General features: G+C 43.9%; 1 protein-coding gene across 1 annotated transcript in view; it reads right to left on the bottom strand.

The window, feature by feature from the left end:
• LOC126542358 (uncharacterized) overlaps window positions 1-17,168 on the bottom strand; it is a 127,176-nt gene that overhangs the window by 16,765 nt on the left and 93,243 nt on the right. The window contains exons 15-20 of the mRNA XM_055077199.1: window positions 15,494-15,805; window positions 13,592-13,778; window positions 8,063-8,244; window positions 3,864-4,103; window positions 1,215-1,607; window positions 158-493 (exon numbers count right to left, since the gene is read on the bottom strand). Of these exons, the coding sequence (XP_054933174.1) occupies window positions 158-493; window positions 1,215-1,607; window positions 3,864-4,103; window positions 8,063-8,244; window positions 13,592-13,778; window positions 15,494-15,805 (1,650 nt within the window). The remainder of the gene's footprint in view (window positions 1-157; window positions 494-1,214; window positions 1,608-3,863; window positions 4,104-8,062; window positions 8,245-13,591; window positions 13,779-15,493; window positions 15,806-17,168) is intronic.

Here is a 17,168-nt window from a genome sequence, read left to right on the forward strand (position 1 = left end):
CAGAGCAGTACAAGGCTAATGGAAAACTACAAGGCAATGAGCATGCTGTACACGTGTGTGTTCACAGGCATTGCAAGCTCGCATTCAATTTTGGTTCATTCTATATTTCTACGACCATGCTGCATACAGTAAAAAAGAAAAAGAAAAGAAAAATTACCGATAATCTCTGGTTTCCTCTTTCTGTTTCTGTGCCAAACGCAGTGAATGGTGCCTGGTCATTTGGAGTAGAGGCTAGTGGTGCTGTTGTTTCTACGGCTCCTGGCTGAGGTGCACTAACTGCCTGGCAGTAGGCAGCCATTGTACTCGGAGTAATGAACGTAGAGGTGGGAAAAGATGGAGGCGCAGTCTGTGGGGAACCACCTGCCCCTCCCCAAATGGGCAAGGCATTGGTGGTGGTCGTCGGCATGGGAAGCTCATCTGCATTTACAACGCGAGATGGAGTGCTGCTGGCAGACACGGTGGATGGAGGTGGGCGGCTGTTATCATTTGCAAACTGAGGCAAGAGAGAGAGAAAAAAGAGCGGCAGAAGAAGTGTTAAGTTGTACTCTGCTTCACATGTTCATGCCACGAGCACCTAAAACCATCAGCGCAAAATTTGTTTGGCTTGATGGTGCAAAGACGCAGTAGTCAAGGAAACAGCTCAGTGTATCACAACAGCACGTACTATATTAGTACAATTTAAAATGCGAACAATTCCGGAACTACTCCATTGTGTTCTTCCATTTCAAAGTTCCCATGGATTTGTAACAGGGGCTTAATTCAAATGCCAAAATGTACACCTAGCATGATAGAAGCTTCCATGCTTAGAAACCAACTACTGAATGACTACATGTCACACTTTTGTGTAATTAGGCGTAACAGTCATTCTGATCAGTTATTTCTTGTTTGCATTTCAATTTATGTTGATGGTCATGGTACAATGAAAACAAGCCTTGCATTTGTACAGAACGTCACTCAGTTGCGCAAAACAGGATCATACAAGAACGCCTCCATGGCAAGGTTTCTAGCTATCAAACGAGGTTCTAAAATGAACATTGTTTTGTAGTTTTGGCCTATTTCTAAGTGTTTCTGTGTGGTACAACTGTGTCCTGCAACTTATTTTTTTTTTCTCTTCCGTAGAGAAACCATTACTTTTTTTTACCAAGAGCACTCCCTCAACAAAGTCAAACCACCTCGAGTTATATGCCTTAAATAGGACGCACGAATGTTCTCACCTGTCCTGCAACATCAGGGAAAGGCGTTGGCACAGTTGATAATGCTATAGTGCCTTGTGGTGAAAGGAACAGCTGCCATGCAAAATGACATGCCAAAGGTTGGCCCAAGTGTTGCGAGGCAAATGAGTGGCCAAAATGAGGCATTGAGTAGCTTCCGTATGCAGGGCCTTGCACATGTGGAACAGACAGCGGCAATGCAGTACGGCGTCGACTTCTTGCCATCCGTGGTGTCGCTCTGCTAGAAGCTGCTGTCTCATAGCGAGAGTAGTTATGTTCTAAGCCACGGCCACTGACTTGCTCATCTCTGTGCTCAGAGCCTTCATTCTGGCGTTGCGAGCAGAGAGCAGCATCGGCTGCCACAGCAGTCGTTGCAGCCACCTCATCAATTTTTTTCTGTGGGAAGAAACCAGAGAAGCACACGCAGTTCACATGATACCTTAAGGGGGGACGCAACTATTGAACACTGAAGAATTGCGCGAGAAAGTAATACTCTTTGAAAACCGCATATTTGGGTCCTAGGTCTTATAAATTGCTTATTCTGTAATTATGAGTAACTAATTAATCACAAAGATATTTAACATTAATTATATAAAAAGTTGTGGTAGCACTCTAGCAGTGGAAAGTGGCGGCAAGAACTGTACAATTTCATGCAATGACTATCCCCGTACCATCACACTGACCACCGCCATCTTGCGCTTGCTTAGATCGTGAATACCTGCTCACACGCCCTTCCCTGTTTCAAGAAAGACTGGCTAGTAAACAATGCTTGACAATGCTAATAACAAGGCTTTTAGTGCAACTGGGAGAAATGTAGAAAGAAAATGCAGTGCACAACATGAACAAGCTTCTGACGGTGTTGGTTATTAGAAAAGCTTTAGTGTAATTGAAACAAGACTAAAAATGGTAGGCAAAAAACTACATCTTCGTATGCAATGTTTCTGTCCTCTCCTTGAGGGTCTCATTCTAGTTGCACTAAAACATTTCTAATAAGCATTTCGCACTGACTAAGCAAGCATTGTAGTATCCTGTTTATCCACATTGCTTGCTAATCTAAAGAATCTCTTCCTTTGTTGATCCCAGTCGTGACAGAGTATTTTTTTAACACAACATATACTCTAAGACGTTTATGAGGTACGTGCGCTCAGCACTGATACACAATGTCTCCCAGCCACCAAGTTACACACGTGACTTTCAACAGCCTTAATCTATAACTAGCAATCTGACTTATCTACAGTCAGTATAATAGCATGTAGGATGGTACGAAGTGTTGTATAGGACTGCCTGCAGTGCGTAATACCAATCCCATTTGCAGTTAGTGTGGCTCCAACATCAATTTTGAGTGCCTCTTACATTTTTTTTTACAAGTTCCTGTCAAACAAAAATTCATGGTGCTCAACTTGTGCAAGAAAAAAAAAAAAAGAAACTTTCAGTGCCCTTTCACTCTGTGAAGAAGGATGATGAGAGAAGCTGTGTATCTGGGCCCCTTAATGGCGAACTGCACCTCCGCCATGGATTGGCCCAGCATTTCACTATCTTTGGCATTTTTTCCTACACGCAGACACGATAGGGGGGAAAGTAGCCCTTAACAGCTTCACCGTTAAAAAAACAATATATACATACATATATATATATATATATATATGCTAATATGCACCAACTCACCTAAAAACAAGTTCTAAAGCACTCAACTTGCGCAGCATAGGCACATGTGTTGACCAATCTTTTAGGACCTACTTGACCATTAGGCGTTACTGCAGTGCCACTAGGTCGTATGCAGTTACAGTCACATGGAGTATCAAGCTGCACTTGCTTCTATGGGTCTGTACTTGTTTCTCGTGTGCTGCTTTATATCCAAAATTTCCAAATATAGCTGAAATTCGCCCAAGTTCAGCTTTATCGCATTTTGCACCACTGAAATGGGACATAACGAGCACCGAACCTGGTGAATGTGTATAACAATACACAAAACACAAAATGTTATTGCACTGTATACTGTGGTGTCGTGGATCTCTGAGCCATGGGTTTTTAGTTTTAAGAGGATGCTACAGCACGTCCCTAGTGTTCATGTAATGTCATGTCACAGAGCTCTATATACGAACTGCGTGTATATTAAAACCAGTTTGTGCACAACTATCAGCCCGTTCTGACACTGTTTTCGCCGCACTCCACACATGTGCACTCCTTTACACACCGTCGTCAGAAATACAATATATACAGCAGGTGCTTCTTATCTATGGTTGATAGCAACAGCATGTGCCTTTGCTTTTTTTTCTTTCTTTCTTTCTAAAAAATCAGAACTCCCTTTAGCTTAAGACCTGTTGCTGCAAAGAAAGACCAATATGGGTGTCACATAGTGCACTTCTGACCGCAGTCTAGCCATGTCGGGATGGAATTTCTCGACTGAAATCTACTTTGTTGCACAAGCTGCAAAAGGGAGCCAATCGTGGTCGAGAAATTCAATACCAATCAAGTTTGATCACAATCAAAAAAGGCCCTGTGGCACTGGTGTAAGATTCAGAGACACAATTAACAGTGAACATATCCTACCCTGCACCACACCTTATATGTGAACATAAAGAGTGTCAAGAACAACTGTCCTCATTCACATGCTAGATTGCAAACTGAGAAGACTAAAATATTGAAGCCAACCGTGAGTTGTTCCATGGCAGCCTTTTGTTGCTTGACTTCTGCAAGAACAGCTCTGTGATTGTCAAGTTGCTCTTTGATCATGCTTTGACTGGCCTCCTCCATCCCGAGAAGCCGACTCACTGTCAGCTCCTGGTGCAGTGATATAGTATGCAGCTGCAGCTCTAGAAATCGGTTAGCAATGGCAGGTGCTTCCACAGCTGCAGCAGACCTTGGCTGACATGACAGTGATTCAAGGGTTGCCTGCAGTGAATAGACAACATTTGTAATATGGTTGATTAAGGCCACAGCTTTCAGTTAACCGTTTTACTTAATACATTCTGGTTTGTGCTGTTCATACAAGTGACATACTGTATTTACTTGACTCATGTAAGGGCTGCCCCTATGTAAGGCCCACGCCCTCACTTCGGAGCATGCTAATTTGGGCAAAAAAAAAAAGCTTTACTAAGCGTCATGCGCATCACCGCCTGATCACACGGTACACTATATAAACCAGAATACAGGTTGACCCCTCACCTTGAGGTGAATAGACAACATTTTTAATATGGTTGAATCAGGGCCCAGCATTCATTTAGCAGTTTTAGCTTAATACTTTATTGTTTGTGCTGTTCATACAAGTGACACACTGTATTTACTTGACTCATGTAAGGCCTGCCCTGGTGTAAGGCTTGCCCTTGTGTAAGGCTTGCCCTTGTGTAAGGCCCATACCCCCACTTCGAAGCATGCTAATTTGGGAAAAAAATAATTTTACTAAGCATCACCGCACCCCGCCTGATCACACGGTGCACCGTATAAACCAGAATATGGGTCGATCCCGTACCTAGAGGGGAAAAAAGCCGACAAAAGGCATTCTGTGCTCAAGTAACCTTATTGTTTATTTCCAGCACTCACACGTCCTTGGCGCGACCGCCTGCTGGAGTCAGGTATCAAAGCTGTCGTAGCTTTCACATGAAGACAACTGCTTCTTGCTGCCTGCTTCCCGCAGACAGTAGTCTTCAGTGCCGTTGAGGGGATTGCTTAAAGGGCCCCTCATCATATCTGGCCATATTTAGCGAACAAGCGCAATGCATACAATCATGTCTGCAAAGTATTACACCCCTAAGCGCCGCAAAATGAGCTGAAATTTAAAACCAAATGCCGTGCACCCTTCTCGTTGCGAATGCCGCGCTTCCAGTTGGAGTGAATTTCAGCGCTGTGACGTCACTCACAGTGACACGTGAATTCCAGCATTATTTAAGGCAATACAGTCAAACCCCACTATACCGAACCCGTTTACATAAAATTATTCTGAATATCGAACAATTTATGAACATTACATAGTTACGAAGAGATATATAGCAAAAATTACGCTTACACCGAACAAAAATAGCAGCAACTCCTGATATATCGAACTTCAAGCGACGCAAAAGTGCCCTCAGAAGTTGGCTTTCCCTCGCGGCAGCGGGGAAACCCGGCGGCGCAACTCGATTCAACCGCTCTCCCTAGCGTGACCGCGCTGCGTCAGGCGAGCCACCGACATCCCCCTGCAAAAGATAAAATGATCCTGGCCCACCCGCAGTGCTTGCTCAGACAGCCAATCAAAGGCTCTTGTGCCCTCGTCGTGCAAGATGGCGCAAGTGTGAGTTGTCTCACTGTTTTTATGGTTCATTGTGTTGGTGCCTTGTGGGCCTTCCCTCGCAGTCTTGCCGTGATGAAGTGGCAGAATTTGCTGTGAAGCTCGAAATCATAAATCGGGTTGAACGTAGTGAGAAGTCGGATGTCCCCGCAGCATGCAAAATTCCAAGGAGCACTCTCAGCAGGATTTTGAAGAATAAGGGGGACATACGGGCTAAAGCGGACAAACTCGAAACCCAGTGCCTACGGCACCCGACACGTACAGACGGCCATGTACAAGTAGTTCATTCGAAATTGCTTCAGATGCCCGCCAACTATCCGCCAATTTCTACCAGGTTCCAATACGCGATTGTGCTCTTTGATCCACTTACATCTGCCTCAATGCTCGTGACTGTGGCACTGACTTATACCTCTAATCAGGTGTTCTCGTTTACAATGTGCAAATTTGTGCGCTGCAAGAAATGAGGCTAACACAACAACAGCGCATGTGTGAGACCATCACTGGAAGTGCGCCACTAAGCAAAAACACACACGACAGACAGAGAGACAGAGAGAGAGAGAGAGAGAGAAAAGAAGGCAGGGCCTGTGATGTATCCTTCAAGCGATCCTTCTGCTCCATTATGGAAGAACGCAAGGAAGGAATTTCACTTGCAGAGGCTAGACGACTGAAATTGGAGAGAGCATCTATGTTGGCAGTGACACTCTACCCCTGAAGTCATGGGTTCACGACACTTTAAATATTTCTATCTCTGCTATTAACAAACTAATTTGAAAAATTCTTAAGTATAACAACCTCCAGCGTGTAACAAAAATTTGCCATGAGGCCTGGTGAGGGGTCCTTTAAGCGGCGCTTTCTGAAAGCCCGCACAACAAAGTCATTGGGCAGTGATCACCACTACCACAACACCTAGCTGCAGACGGGCGATGATGGGCCAGTGGTGGTCTGCTGGCATTTTCGGATTGCCACCAGTCATACACTGGTAGTAAAGCTCATGGACTCGGTCCCTGAATGGTTTATTCAGAATAACATACAATGGCCGGAGGGTGGACATCATTCCTGACGGAATCACAATGAGCTCTGTCCTCATATTGTGGAGTGTTTGTTTCACACTTGCAGTCAACTAGCCACAAGAATCTCAAATGGGACGATGGCCCATGCCTAGACTAATAACTTCACCAGTTCTTCCTGCGATGTGTGAAAGTCTCTCGAGCACCAGAAACAGAATGTAATACTGCTGTTGCTAGATTAGCACATTAAATAACACATCTTTTGAATGAGCTTTCGTATTTAAAGCATGAAATCTTTGCCTCACTATCCAATGTGAAAACTGGTACTGATGGCTTGTTGTGATGACAATGGCAATGACAGTGGCTTGGAGCCACAAAGGCCACTCGAATTTTGGAGGACACGCTTTGACGGTGAGCTGTTACTGACAGCGAATGTGGGTTCACATCAGACTGTAGTGCCCATACAATCTGAGGAGCAATTTTCTTAGGAATAAGGCATGCATTAGAATTGGGTAAATGAGCCAAACCATTTGTTGTGAGCTGCTGTATTCTCTTTAAAACTTGAGGACGGGACAAAAGTCAGCATTTCCAGTAGAAAAATATGTGTCTTCGACATGTTTACCATCACCTGGTGCTGCCAAAACATGCAGCAACTATTTTGGTCATGATTCGGGTCACTATTCCAGTTAGGTGTGTGCGTGCTAGCCAGTTAAGTTTGAATTGTCTGGTAAAGGCCAATTACTGGATCAAAGTAGCAAAAGTTTTGGCCCACTGAAATACATAGGCACTGTTCCGAACCTTCCATCGTAATCGAATTAACAAAAGAATTGAACTAGCCGGAGTCGAATTAACAGAAGCATATTGTACATCTTTTAAAAGTAAAAGTTCAATGTGCAACTTTAAGTCATATTTTTTACCTTTCAGTCCACTCCTCTCGTTTGAAATAATGTATACCCAATTGCCAAAAACATGCATTCTGCTGGTACTGACATTGCAGGAATGCACAAGTATGCTTTATAGCAACTTCAGAGAGTGGCATTGTGTAGCTTTGTCGGATTTCTAAAGAGCTGCTGTTCCTTGCCTGTGCTTGCCATTCCAGGTACTGGTAAACCATCTCACGTGACTTAATAGCTATTGCCATGGAAAGCTATACCAGGTAAAAACTCCACGGCCGTGTTGGTTAGTTTGCTTCTGCAATACTTAGTAACGTACACACTGCAAAAGCTTAGAGAGCTACGATCATTACTGCAGTCTGCATATTGCCTGGCTAGGGCACGCAAGAAAATGTCAGAAAGTTTATGTCGCAGTATTACATACAATGCATTGCATGGCTTTGTACTAATAATGGTACTAGCATGATTTTTTTTTTTGCCATAAATAGTTGGATAGTGATCCAACTTTCAATAGTGTCAATAGTACCATCGATAGTTTTGCATCACTAGCACAGAGCCATCCGTTGGTATTTGCATGCAACAGTGGTACTAGCTAGGTCAGTTTTGGTGATTAGTCTTGTGGCTAGGCATTTTGAAGACATTTGCGGTCACAAACTGCTCATTGCTCATTACACCCAGGACACTTACCTCTGAAGTAGGAGATTTCTCTGGTGGTGTGCATGCTGGATAGAAGCTTTTGTCAGGTTTGGGGGTGCTGCTCTGCCGAGCCCAATGCACAGAACTAGTGTTAGAATGAGCAGACAGATGTAGGGAATCACCCTGTCCTCCTCTTGATGGTTCATCATTGTTGTCGTCATCATGGTAGCCATCTGCAAAAACAAACACAGCAACCAAACTTCATTGAATGCCTTTAAGGGCTCTCCATTATTATTATTATTATTATTATTATTATTATTATTATTATTATTTTGTATTCAATGTGCATACAACAAATAATAAGCTCATAAAAAAAGAATGCCCATTGCGAAAAATTTGGAGGACGTTTAGGCTAGAAGTCTGCCAAGTGTGTTCTAAGGCTCTTCGTTACTTTCACTGTAAAAAATGTTTGTACTACTATTGTGAACAACCTGCAAGCCACTGCAGTAGCTGAGCACAAGGTCGTGGGTTCAAATTTCAGCCATAGTGGCTGCATTTCAATGGGGACAAAATGCAAAAATGTTCGTTAATGAACCCAGGTGGCCAAATTAATCCACAGCCCTCAACCATGGCTTATTTCACAGCCCCAGTGTTGCTTTGAGACATCAAAATTCATGAACCAATCAAAACCCACACACACTAAGAAAGCACACGCTGGGATGCAGAGCACACCACAGCTAAAGCAGCAGTCGTATCGGGGATTCATAAGCATAAATGTAATGTAGAGGTGTGACGTGTGGAATCTAAGGGCAATCCTCAAGAAAACTGCACCAGTCAACACTAACACTGCTCTGTGGCTTACTAATAATCATGTATTAAGATGGTCCATTCAGTTCAAGAAACTGCGTAACCTTACAAATGGAATGAACGAGAAGTGATAATGCTTTTAAAGCTTTCTTTGCTTCTTCCTTCGATTTTTGCGCTGCTGCTGCTGCTGTTTCCTTGCACGCCGCATCGGGGGGGTGGTTCAAAGCATGTCTATACATGGCAAGACTGTGGCAGACAGGATAGGCGACATGAGAAACTCGTTTGGACCTTTGCACCACGTCGAATGTGCACAATGTCCTCTGGAGCTCCCTGGGAATCGCCATAATACTCTCTCCATGGCTGCCATTATCAGTGACCCCCTGCAAAAGCATTGCAGGAACTGCAGTGCTTACCTTTCTACTAAGGTGCAACCATCCACAGGGGAGGTATATGGAATGGTAGAGAGGAAAGGAGGGGGGGGGGGGGGGGCAGAGAATATATAGAACCGACGCAGCCACGAAACTCTTGGAACTCTTTGTTCACAACTCACATAATTGGGGGAGGGCGATGTGAGAAGGTGAGGAAATGCTACAACTTGGGTGCCTCAATGCGTGCGCCTCCAAGGCACCCTCTAGCTACTACTAGACATGACAGCGGTGGTGGACAAACTGAATAAATTTAAGTTCAAGGGGCGGTATATAGTAAAGACCATGCAAATTAGTCAAGCGGACAACTGATGCACGGCGTGCAGAGTCAAAGCTGCATTAAAGCACCGTAGCATATAGGCGACATCGTAGCACCGTAGAATCTAGGCCTCGCACTTCAACAATTCTGTGTCTGCTGTGGTAGATTTGTGCTGATGGCACTGCCTGAGGTCACGGGTTTGATTCTGACCTTGGCAGCCACGTTTCAACGAGGAGAAAATACAAAAATGGTTGTGCACTTAGGTTTAGGTGCTCGTTAAAGAACCTCACGGGTTTAAAATTAAACCTAATTCTGCCACTACGGCATACCTCATAATCTGAATGTGGCAAAGTAAAGTGTAACACTTCTGCCTCGAGACGACGTGCCGTGTGAGGAAATGACAATACTAACCTTCTCGGAGGTTATGAACAGTGGCGCATAACAACGCCTCAAGCAAATATGTACGTCTGGCTGTGTTTTCTGTGTACTATGAAGATGAACAGCAGTGCTACACACAAGCTAACATTTACCATTAACTCACCACTCTCATATTGCACTAAACATTGAAGAAATGATACATTCACCATAAACATCACCGCTAATTATCACCAATCAAAGCGAACAGCAAAGAAAGCTTCACTTACTTTTATATTCACAGTGTGGGGCAACCTGCATAATCTCTTTCTATTTAAAATTTATTACATCTGATTATTCTAGGGGTAAAGATGCATAGAGACAAGCAAATAGAATAGAAGATATTTAGCCACATGCAATCTTTCTTTTTTTTTTCAGCTTGGCTAATCAGCCAAGCTGTTCCCATGGCAAAGTTGGGTACAAGAAAGAGAACTATAAAATGGCAGCCATAATAATGACAATCACAATGGTTGTGAAGTCTACTGCTGTGACTAATAACTGCCCATTACATTCAGTCATCACCATACATTGTAAAATAAAAGGCAGCTATTGCGAGAATTTCAGAAGTAGCTACAAGAGCTGTAATTATTCTGGTGTTGTAGGATGCATTTTCCATAGACATAACATAGCATGATAATGGCAAGAGCAAGAGAGAACCATAGAATAACACGCAAATGCAGTCTTTGCAGATAGGCAAACATATATCTGAAACAAAGCTTTATGCTGTGGAAAGCACCTGTGCCCATTTCCTTCCACATACTCATGTCGTCCCGTTTTCATGTTGTGATCAAGTTGAGAGCCGGCGTAGACATGGGAGAGAGGCACCATGCAACCTCCCATTCTCCATCACTCTTGTGACATGCATACCCCTTTCCCCAACCCAACTCATGGGAAAAGGAAAGGTATTCGACAGGCGAGGAGGTCATTTCCCTCTCAAAAGGAAAAAAAGTATAAAAGCCCGCCACTGTGGCAGACCCTCTCTCTCTGGCGCCCAACCTCTAACCTGCTCGATTGGATTACCTGCTGCAACCTATGAGTGACCTCATTTGCCTGTCTATCCCAGGAAACGAGGCAAGACTATTTATTACTTATTACAGAGTACACTTCTCTCTGCCAGTGTTTCTTATTGCTTATAGCAATAAACATTGTTAGAGTTGACGCCGCTGGATACCTTATTCGTTTGAACGCGACATAGCTGCGATTACATGCGCTATTGGTTGGGGAGTACCACAGAACACCTGTGTGCGGCTAGATCCGGAGCTCACCTTCAGCCCTAGCCGCACGCAGAGCGAACCCCCACAATGCTAAAGGAACAACTCCATCATCTCAATGGCTAGCAGCCTTCTCAATTCAGAGAAATTAAAATAAAAGTTGAAGAATCTGCCCTCTGTGTTTGTTAATGAACTTAGAATACACATCAAATCTTAATATTGCTGTGAAGAACACTTACCTGACATCTTAGACACAAGACCTCAAACTCGTGTGAAAAACTAGAAATTTTCATAATGTAAGAAAGTACGTTGCCAGGCTAATTGGTACACAGGCATTAGGACAAAACACAAACATACGTACACAGCACACACAAATGCGACAAGGAAGGCAGACAGACCTGGCACTCTCTTGCTACTTAAGGTTTAGTTAAAGGGGCCCTGAACCACTTTTTATCGCAGTGGAGAAAGGCATTTGAAGTGAAACTAGGCTATTTCAGAAATACTTTGCCACAAGAAGTGCTTCAATGCATTCAGCAGAAGCGGAGTTATTGGCAATCAAACACAGCCTCCGCTGTGCTCCCGTCCTTTCTTCAAAGCCTTGCACTGCGAAGGCTACAGCACAGTGGGGTGTGCCACAAAGCTTCGCCTTCTAAATGTCATTGAGGCACGCAGTTCAAATTTAATTTGGGTGTTAACGTAGACACCACGTCTTCCGCCTTTGGTGCCTACGTCGTGCTAAACATAAAGCCGAGACCACACGTACGCTTGCAGACGCGCGCTAGCTCGCGTCCGCGCGCCTAGCGCCTGCCACGCCTCGCGAGTAATGGTGGTTTGCATCCACAAAGACGCGCGACAGCGCGCACTCACTGGGCTCACTGACAGACTCCTCGGCAGGCGCCGCTTCGTACTTTGTTACTGATAGCGTTTCAAGATGCTTCGATATTTATAAACGTAATTGTTATATTTTTATAGCTGTTAGATCAGTGCAAAAAGGAAGGAAGAACCACATTCTTGCACGATATAAATCTGCTTCACTGAGAGTTGAACGCTCCGCGCCGTAGCTGCGTAGCCAGGCGCACTGACGTGAGGCAACCCAAGCGCGCGATAACAGAGAGGAGCTGTTCCCTGAAATCACGCCGCGTTTCGACGCGTACGAGCCATGCCGCACCGTGTGCGCATGCGTGGGCGCGTGAACGCGAGCTTGTGCGCGTCCGCAAGCGTACGTGTGGTCTGGGCTTAAGCCAAACGCGGCCCCCTGCAGCGAGCTGCAGTGCTCTTAGCCAGTGGACTTGTGGCAGTACCCCATAGCGGCTGCACTATTTACTCCACGTAGCCGACTACAGCTTGATATCAGCTATTGGTCAATAACAGCCATCTAAGGGAATGACGAAATAAAGCGTCCAGAAGACAGTGGGGACAGGGCCTTCTGTTTACAAAAAAAAGCATTTATAAAGGAGGTGACTTCGCAATCTGCTTGCAAGCTCCACGCACTGCGTACAACAGCAAAACTTGGCTGAGATGTTCACACCAGCGTATGCTACCTGCAGACTATGTTATTTCACCAAGCCCGAGAGCTGGTTTAGGGCCTCATTGAAGTATAAGGGGGTGATCATTCTTAAGTTTTATGGAATTTTTAAGTATCACTTATTGCAGATAACATAATTCTGGTCCTTGAGCTGGATTATTCAGAGGTGGGCATTACTGGCACGAGAAATCAAAGCACAGATTCATGTAATTAGTAAATTTTCACTAATTAACTCAACTGATTACTTTATGGCACATATGGCAATTTATGAATTGTAGCCGGTGAGATTGCATCCTCTTGGACTGACTTCCCCGACTGACACCACTTTGGAGACATGTGCCATCAAACTCACCGTAAAAATGGACTTTTTTCATTAAAAGCTCTTTTATGCACAGAAGCACAAAAGTAACTGGAACACCCAATTATTTAGTCCCAAACTTTGGGAAATAATATCTCGAAACTGATGTAATTCTGGAAATTCATCTAAAGTAGATGCGTCTTGCAAGCTCAGTGGCTCCAATTTGTAAACTACAATATATGCCTTAAGGTAATTAATTAGGGAGTTAATTTTTGAATATGTGTTTTGATTTCTCATGCTATAATGTCCACCCCTTTGAATAACACAGCTTAAGGACAAGAATTATGCTATCTACCACAGGGGATTTTTTAAAATTCCACAAAACAAAACTGATCACCCCACATATGAGATGAAGCAGGGAACCAAGAAAAAATGATAAAATGAAATTTATAAACATATCAAACATATTAAAGGAGCATACTGAGTCTAATGTCTGCATGGCTGCATGTGTTGGGCTTAAAGAACAGGGAAGAAACATGTCTTCCCAGCTTGTACAATTCGTGTGCACTGTTTTTTATATCCTTTCTGTGATGTAGGCCCACCCTTTACCTAATCAGCACTGCTAAGCTAACCATACTCACTGGTGACACTGGTCAAGTTCAGGCGCTCCTGAAGGTCATCCAATTGAGCAGACACTGTGGAGGCCAGGGTCCAGTCTGATTGCCGGCAGCCACGCTCAAGGGCAAGCTGCAATGCTGCCCGTTCCTTCAGCAGCAGGGTATACCGCGCACCCCGTCGGGAAGCCTTACGAGCCATCTTTTCCATCACCTACATCACCATGCCATCAGAGTAAGCCCTCTGAGCGCACTGAAGCCCGCTGAAGTGGTAAACTATGCACACAGGCATTGCTTATTGCACTTTTACAGCACGTAGAAACCAGTTCACGTCCAAGCATTTTTCTCACTCATGCTGTTGCTCTGAGCAACACAAATTTTATTTACACCTTTCGTGTCATCCTCATTGTAAGCAAACTTTACACTATGGATTGAAATGACAGCTCATTTCAAAGGGCCTTTAAAATATCTGCGTACAATAAATGTGAAAGAGAGGGCTGAATGTTTAAGAACTTCTGTTCTAGCAACATGCACATTCCTTACATTTAACATTTCTATGACATTACATTTTGGCATTGATGCCGTATAGACACTTCGATTTCCATTGGTGCTTTTTTGTGTACGTGTTGGCCTTTCAAGAAATCAGGTTCTACTTGCAAGTAGTGCCTCTGCGCACATTCACTCTCTGTGCTATCTTTATCTACTTTATTGTTGGAAATCGAAGTAAGGAAAACAGGCTTTTCAGTAATATATGTATTGCTGTAAGCAATATCAAGGCAGCAAGTTTCTCAAATTTAGTGACTGAACACCAACTACTCATAAGGGTAATGTAATATTCCAAGTAATCTTTTTAGCAAGGTGACAAGATACGCAAGGTGCTCAAGGCAAGTGAAAAAATGAGGTCAAAATGGTGTTCTTTTCATAGCATTAATATGTTGGGACAGACATTAGCAACAGTCAAATCTGAATGATGTATAATGCCCACTAAGGCTACCCAAGAACATGCCAAGTAGCAAGAATAGAATTTCTAATGTGCCAAAGCAGGCTATAGTCTATTTCGCTATTTCCTCCTTCACAACTCTTCGAAAAAGAACTATATGATGATCTATTTATGGTCGTTTTATAGATGGCATACATGAAAGACAGCACCCTTCCAGCTTCTGTAATCTACACCACGAGCACTCACTGCTGCATGAATTTCTGTGTAAAAGGGGAAACACATCATCTACCATTGCAATGAGAAGCAGCAAGAAGTGTTGAAGCATATTCATGGACAAAACAAGAGCTGTACTTGGGGACAAAGTGAAAAGAATGGACAAGAATACACAACAAAGGGTGCATAATTCTTGTCTATTCTTGTCCAGTATTCTTGCACTGCTCCCAAGTGCTCTCGTAACACACGAACAAACTCAATTTTCAACCCTTATGACAGAACACTTCATGCATAATAAATTTTTGACAACAGATCTAAGCTTTCTTTGGATTTCCTGAACAACAAAGACCACTTTGCCACAATTACCATGAAAATAAAAACTTGACAATGCTGACAGTTAATTTCAAACATACTTTGAGCAAACTACACTTGCAAACAACTGTCTTCAACAATTGAGGGAAAGCTACAGGGGTACAGTGTCTATGTACATGTTAGAGCGCCAAGAATTCCAACGAAGTTTGGAAGTGCTCTCTGTATTGGTTTCTCAAAGCTGATACTTAATCAGTATAGCTACTTGTGATAGTTTCACGTTTCTCTTTTTTGCAAGAAGCAAAAGAGCAAATTAAAAATAAAATTTTAATTTAACTCTGGGTAATGCATATTATGTCTTACTTTAATGTAAGTGCTGTAGTAAATAAGAAAGTATGTTTTTCATTTTACAGCTTAAACAAATGTAAAGGAGCATAAATAGCTTTAGTACACTGCTGCCTACTCACAAGTGCCGTGTAGTATGCAGCCTGAGCAGTCATAAGCCCTGAAAACATCTCGGCAGCCTCGTCCAGGCAGCCTGAATTCATGGCACACATGGCTAGGAACATCTTGGCTTCTTGTTTGATGTTCTTCAGTTCCTGCAGGCTGGTCACACCACGACCACCTGGCACACAGAACAGACGGCCTGATGGTGTCACTGGGCTCCTGGTAATGCGATATGTCTCAAGCATGGTGAGCACAGCCTCCCAGTAGCGTGCCGCTTGATCTTGAAAGGCCTCCGCTTCTTCCTCTAGGCCATCAGCATGCCTGTGCGATGACTGCACAGCACAAACAACAAAGTTACTTCCTATTGATTCAGGTTGTTTTCTACTGATTTATGTAAACTTTCATATGGTCCCTTTAGTGTGATTCCTCTATCATAACTTTACTACTGATGGCAGTGAAAGATAAGTAATACATTCCCACAGAAAGGGCAAGGGACCTGGAAAGAGGGCAACATAAAGGGACAAAAAAATTAAATTACATTATGGGGTTTTACGTGCCAAAACCACTTTCTGATTATGAGGCACGCCGTAGTGGAGGACTCCGGAAATTTCGACCCCCTAGGATTCTTTAACATGCACCTAAATTTAAGTACACGGGTGTTTTCACATTTCGCCCCCATCGAAATGCGGGCGCCATGGCTGGGATTCGATCCCGTGACCTCGTGCTCAGCAGCCTAACACCATAGCCACTGAGCAACCGCGGGGGGTGATCAAGGGACAAGAAAAAAGAATTGGTGCAATAGCAAAATACTCAGAAGCTTACATTAGGTGATACAACTCGAAAATTTTTATGCAGCTACATATTTATGTTAGTATGCATGTAAGGAAGGAAGTGGCTGTGGGTCCATCAGTAAAAGTTGCTTAGTGGGCCTGCTTTAATGGAACCCCGTTTCCTCTCTGCCTTGTGTGTGTGGTTATAACGCACTTCACCTCCTGTTCACAACATACTGCTGCCAGCAAGCAAACGGATGAGATGGTCAATGATGACAGCAGTCTCCCGCCATCTTCTAAACTTTTCCAGAGTCTCATCGTCCTGGACAAACTTGTTTAACCCCTTGTTGGGCATAAAATTTTGGTTGAATCGGCGAGAATTGTAGCCATCCTAGTCATTGCATTCCGGGTCAACAACAGCCTGACGCGCTGGCTGCGGTGGCGATGGCGGTTGCCACAGAAGTTGCAACAGAAGCCCTGAAATCACATGGCAGAGTGCAGGCGACCGGAGAAGCTGTCAAACTATTTTTCTTTTCCCCTCCTTGGACCTGTTCATGAAAAGCAGGTCATCCATGATGCCATCCTGGTTGTCGATGTAGGTGCCACGAAGGTGTCCGCTAACAGATCAGTGTGGAGCTATTCAGTAGACCACGAAAGTATAGGAGCCATTGCACACTTTCAGTCGACTTTAACTGACGTCATCTAACGTGGAGTTGTCGATAACACGACTGAAATCTTGCAAGTCGGTAGGTGTCGGTTCGGTTTCTCGCAAGGCTTCGGTTGCGGCAGCGATGACTCTGGTAGTGGCACTTCGAATGACGCTGAACAGATGGCGCAGTCAGTCCATGATGATGGTTGCGAAGACGGCACTCTCCTTCACGGGCTTCAGCACAATAATTTAAGAGACTAAGCGACTGCATGTCTG

Source organism: Dermacentor andersoni, chromosome 2 (genome assembly GCF_023375885.2).
Source record: "Dermacentor andersoni chromosome 2, qqDerAnde1_hic_scaffold, whole genome shotgun sequence".
In the NCBI taxonomy this organism is placed as follows: domain Eukaryota; kingdom Metazoa; phylum Arthropoda; class Arachnida; order Ixodida; family Ixodidae; genus Dermacentor; species Dermacentor andersoni.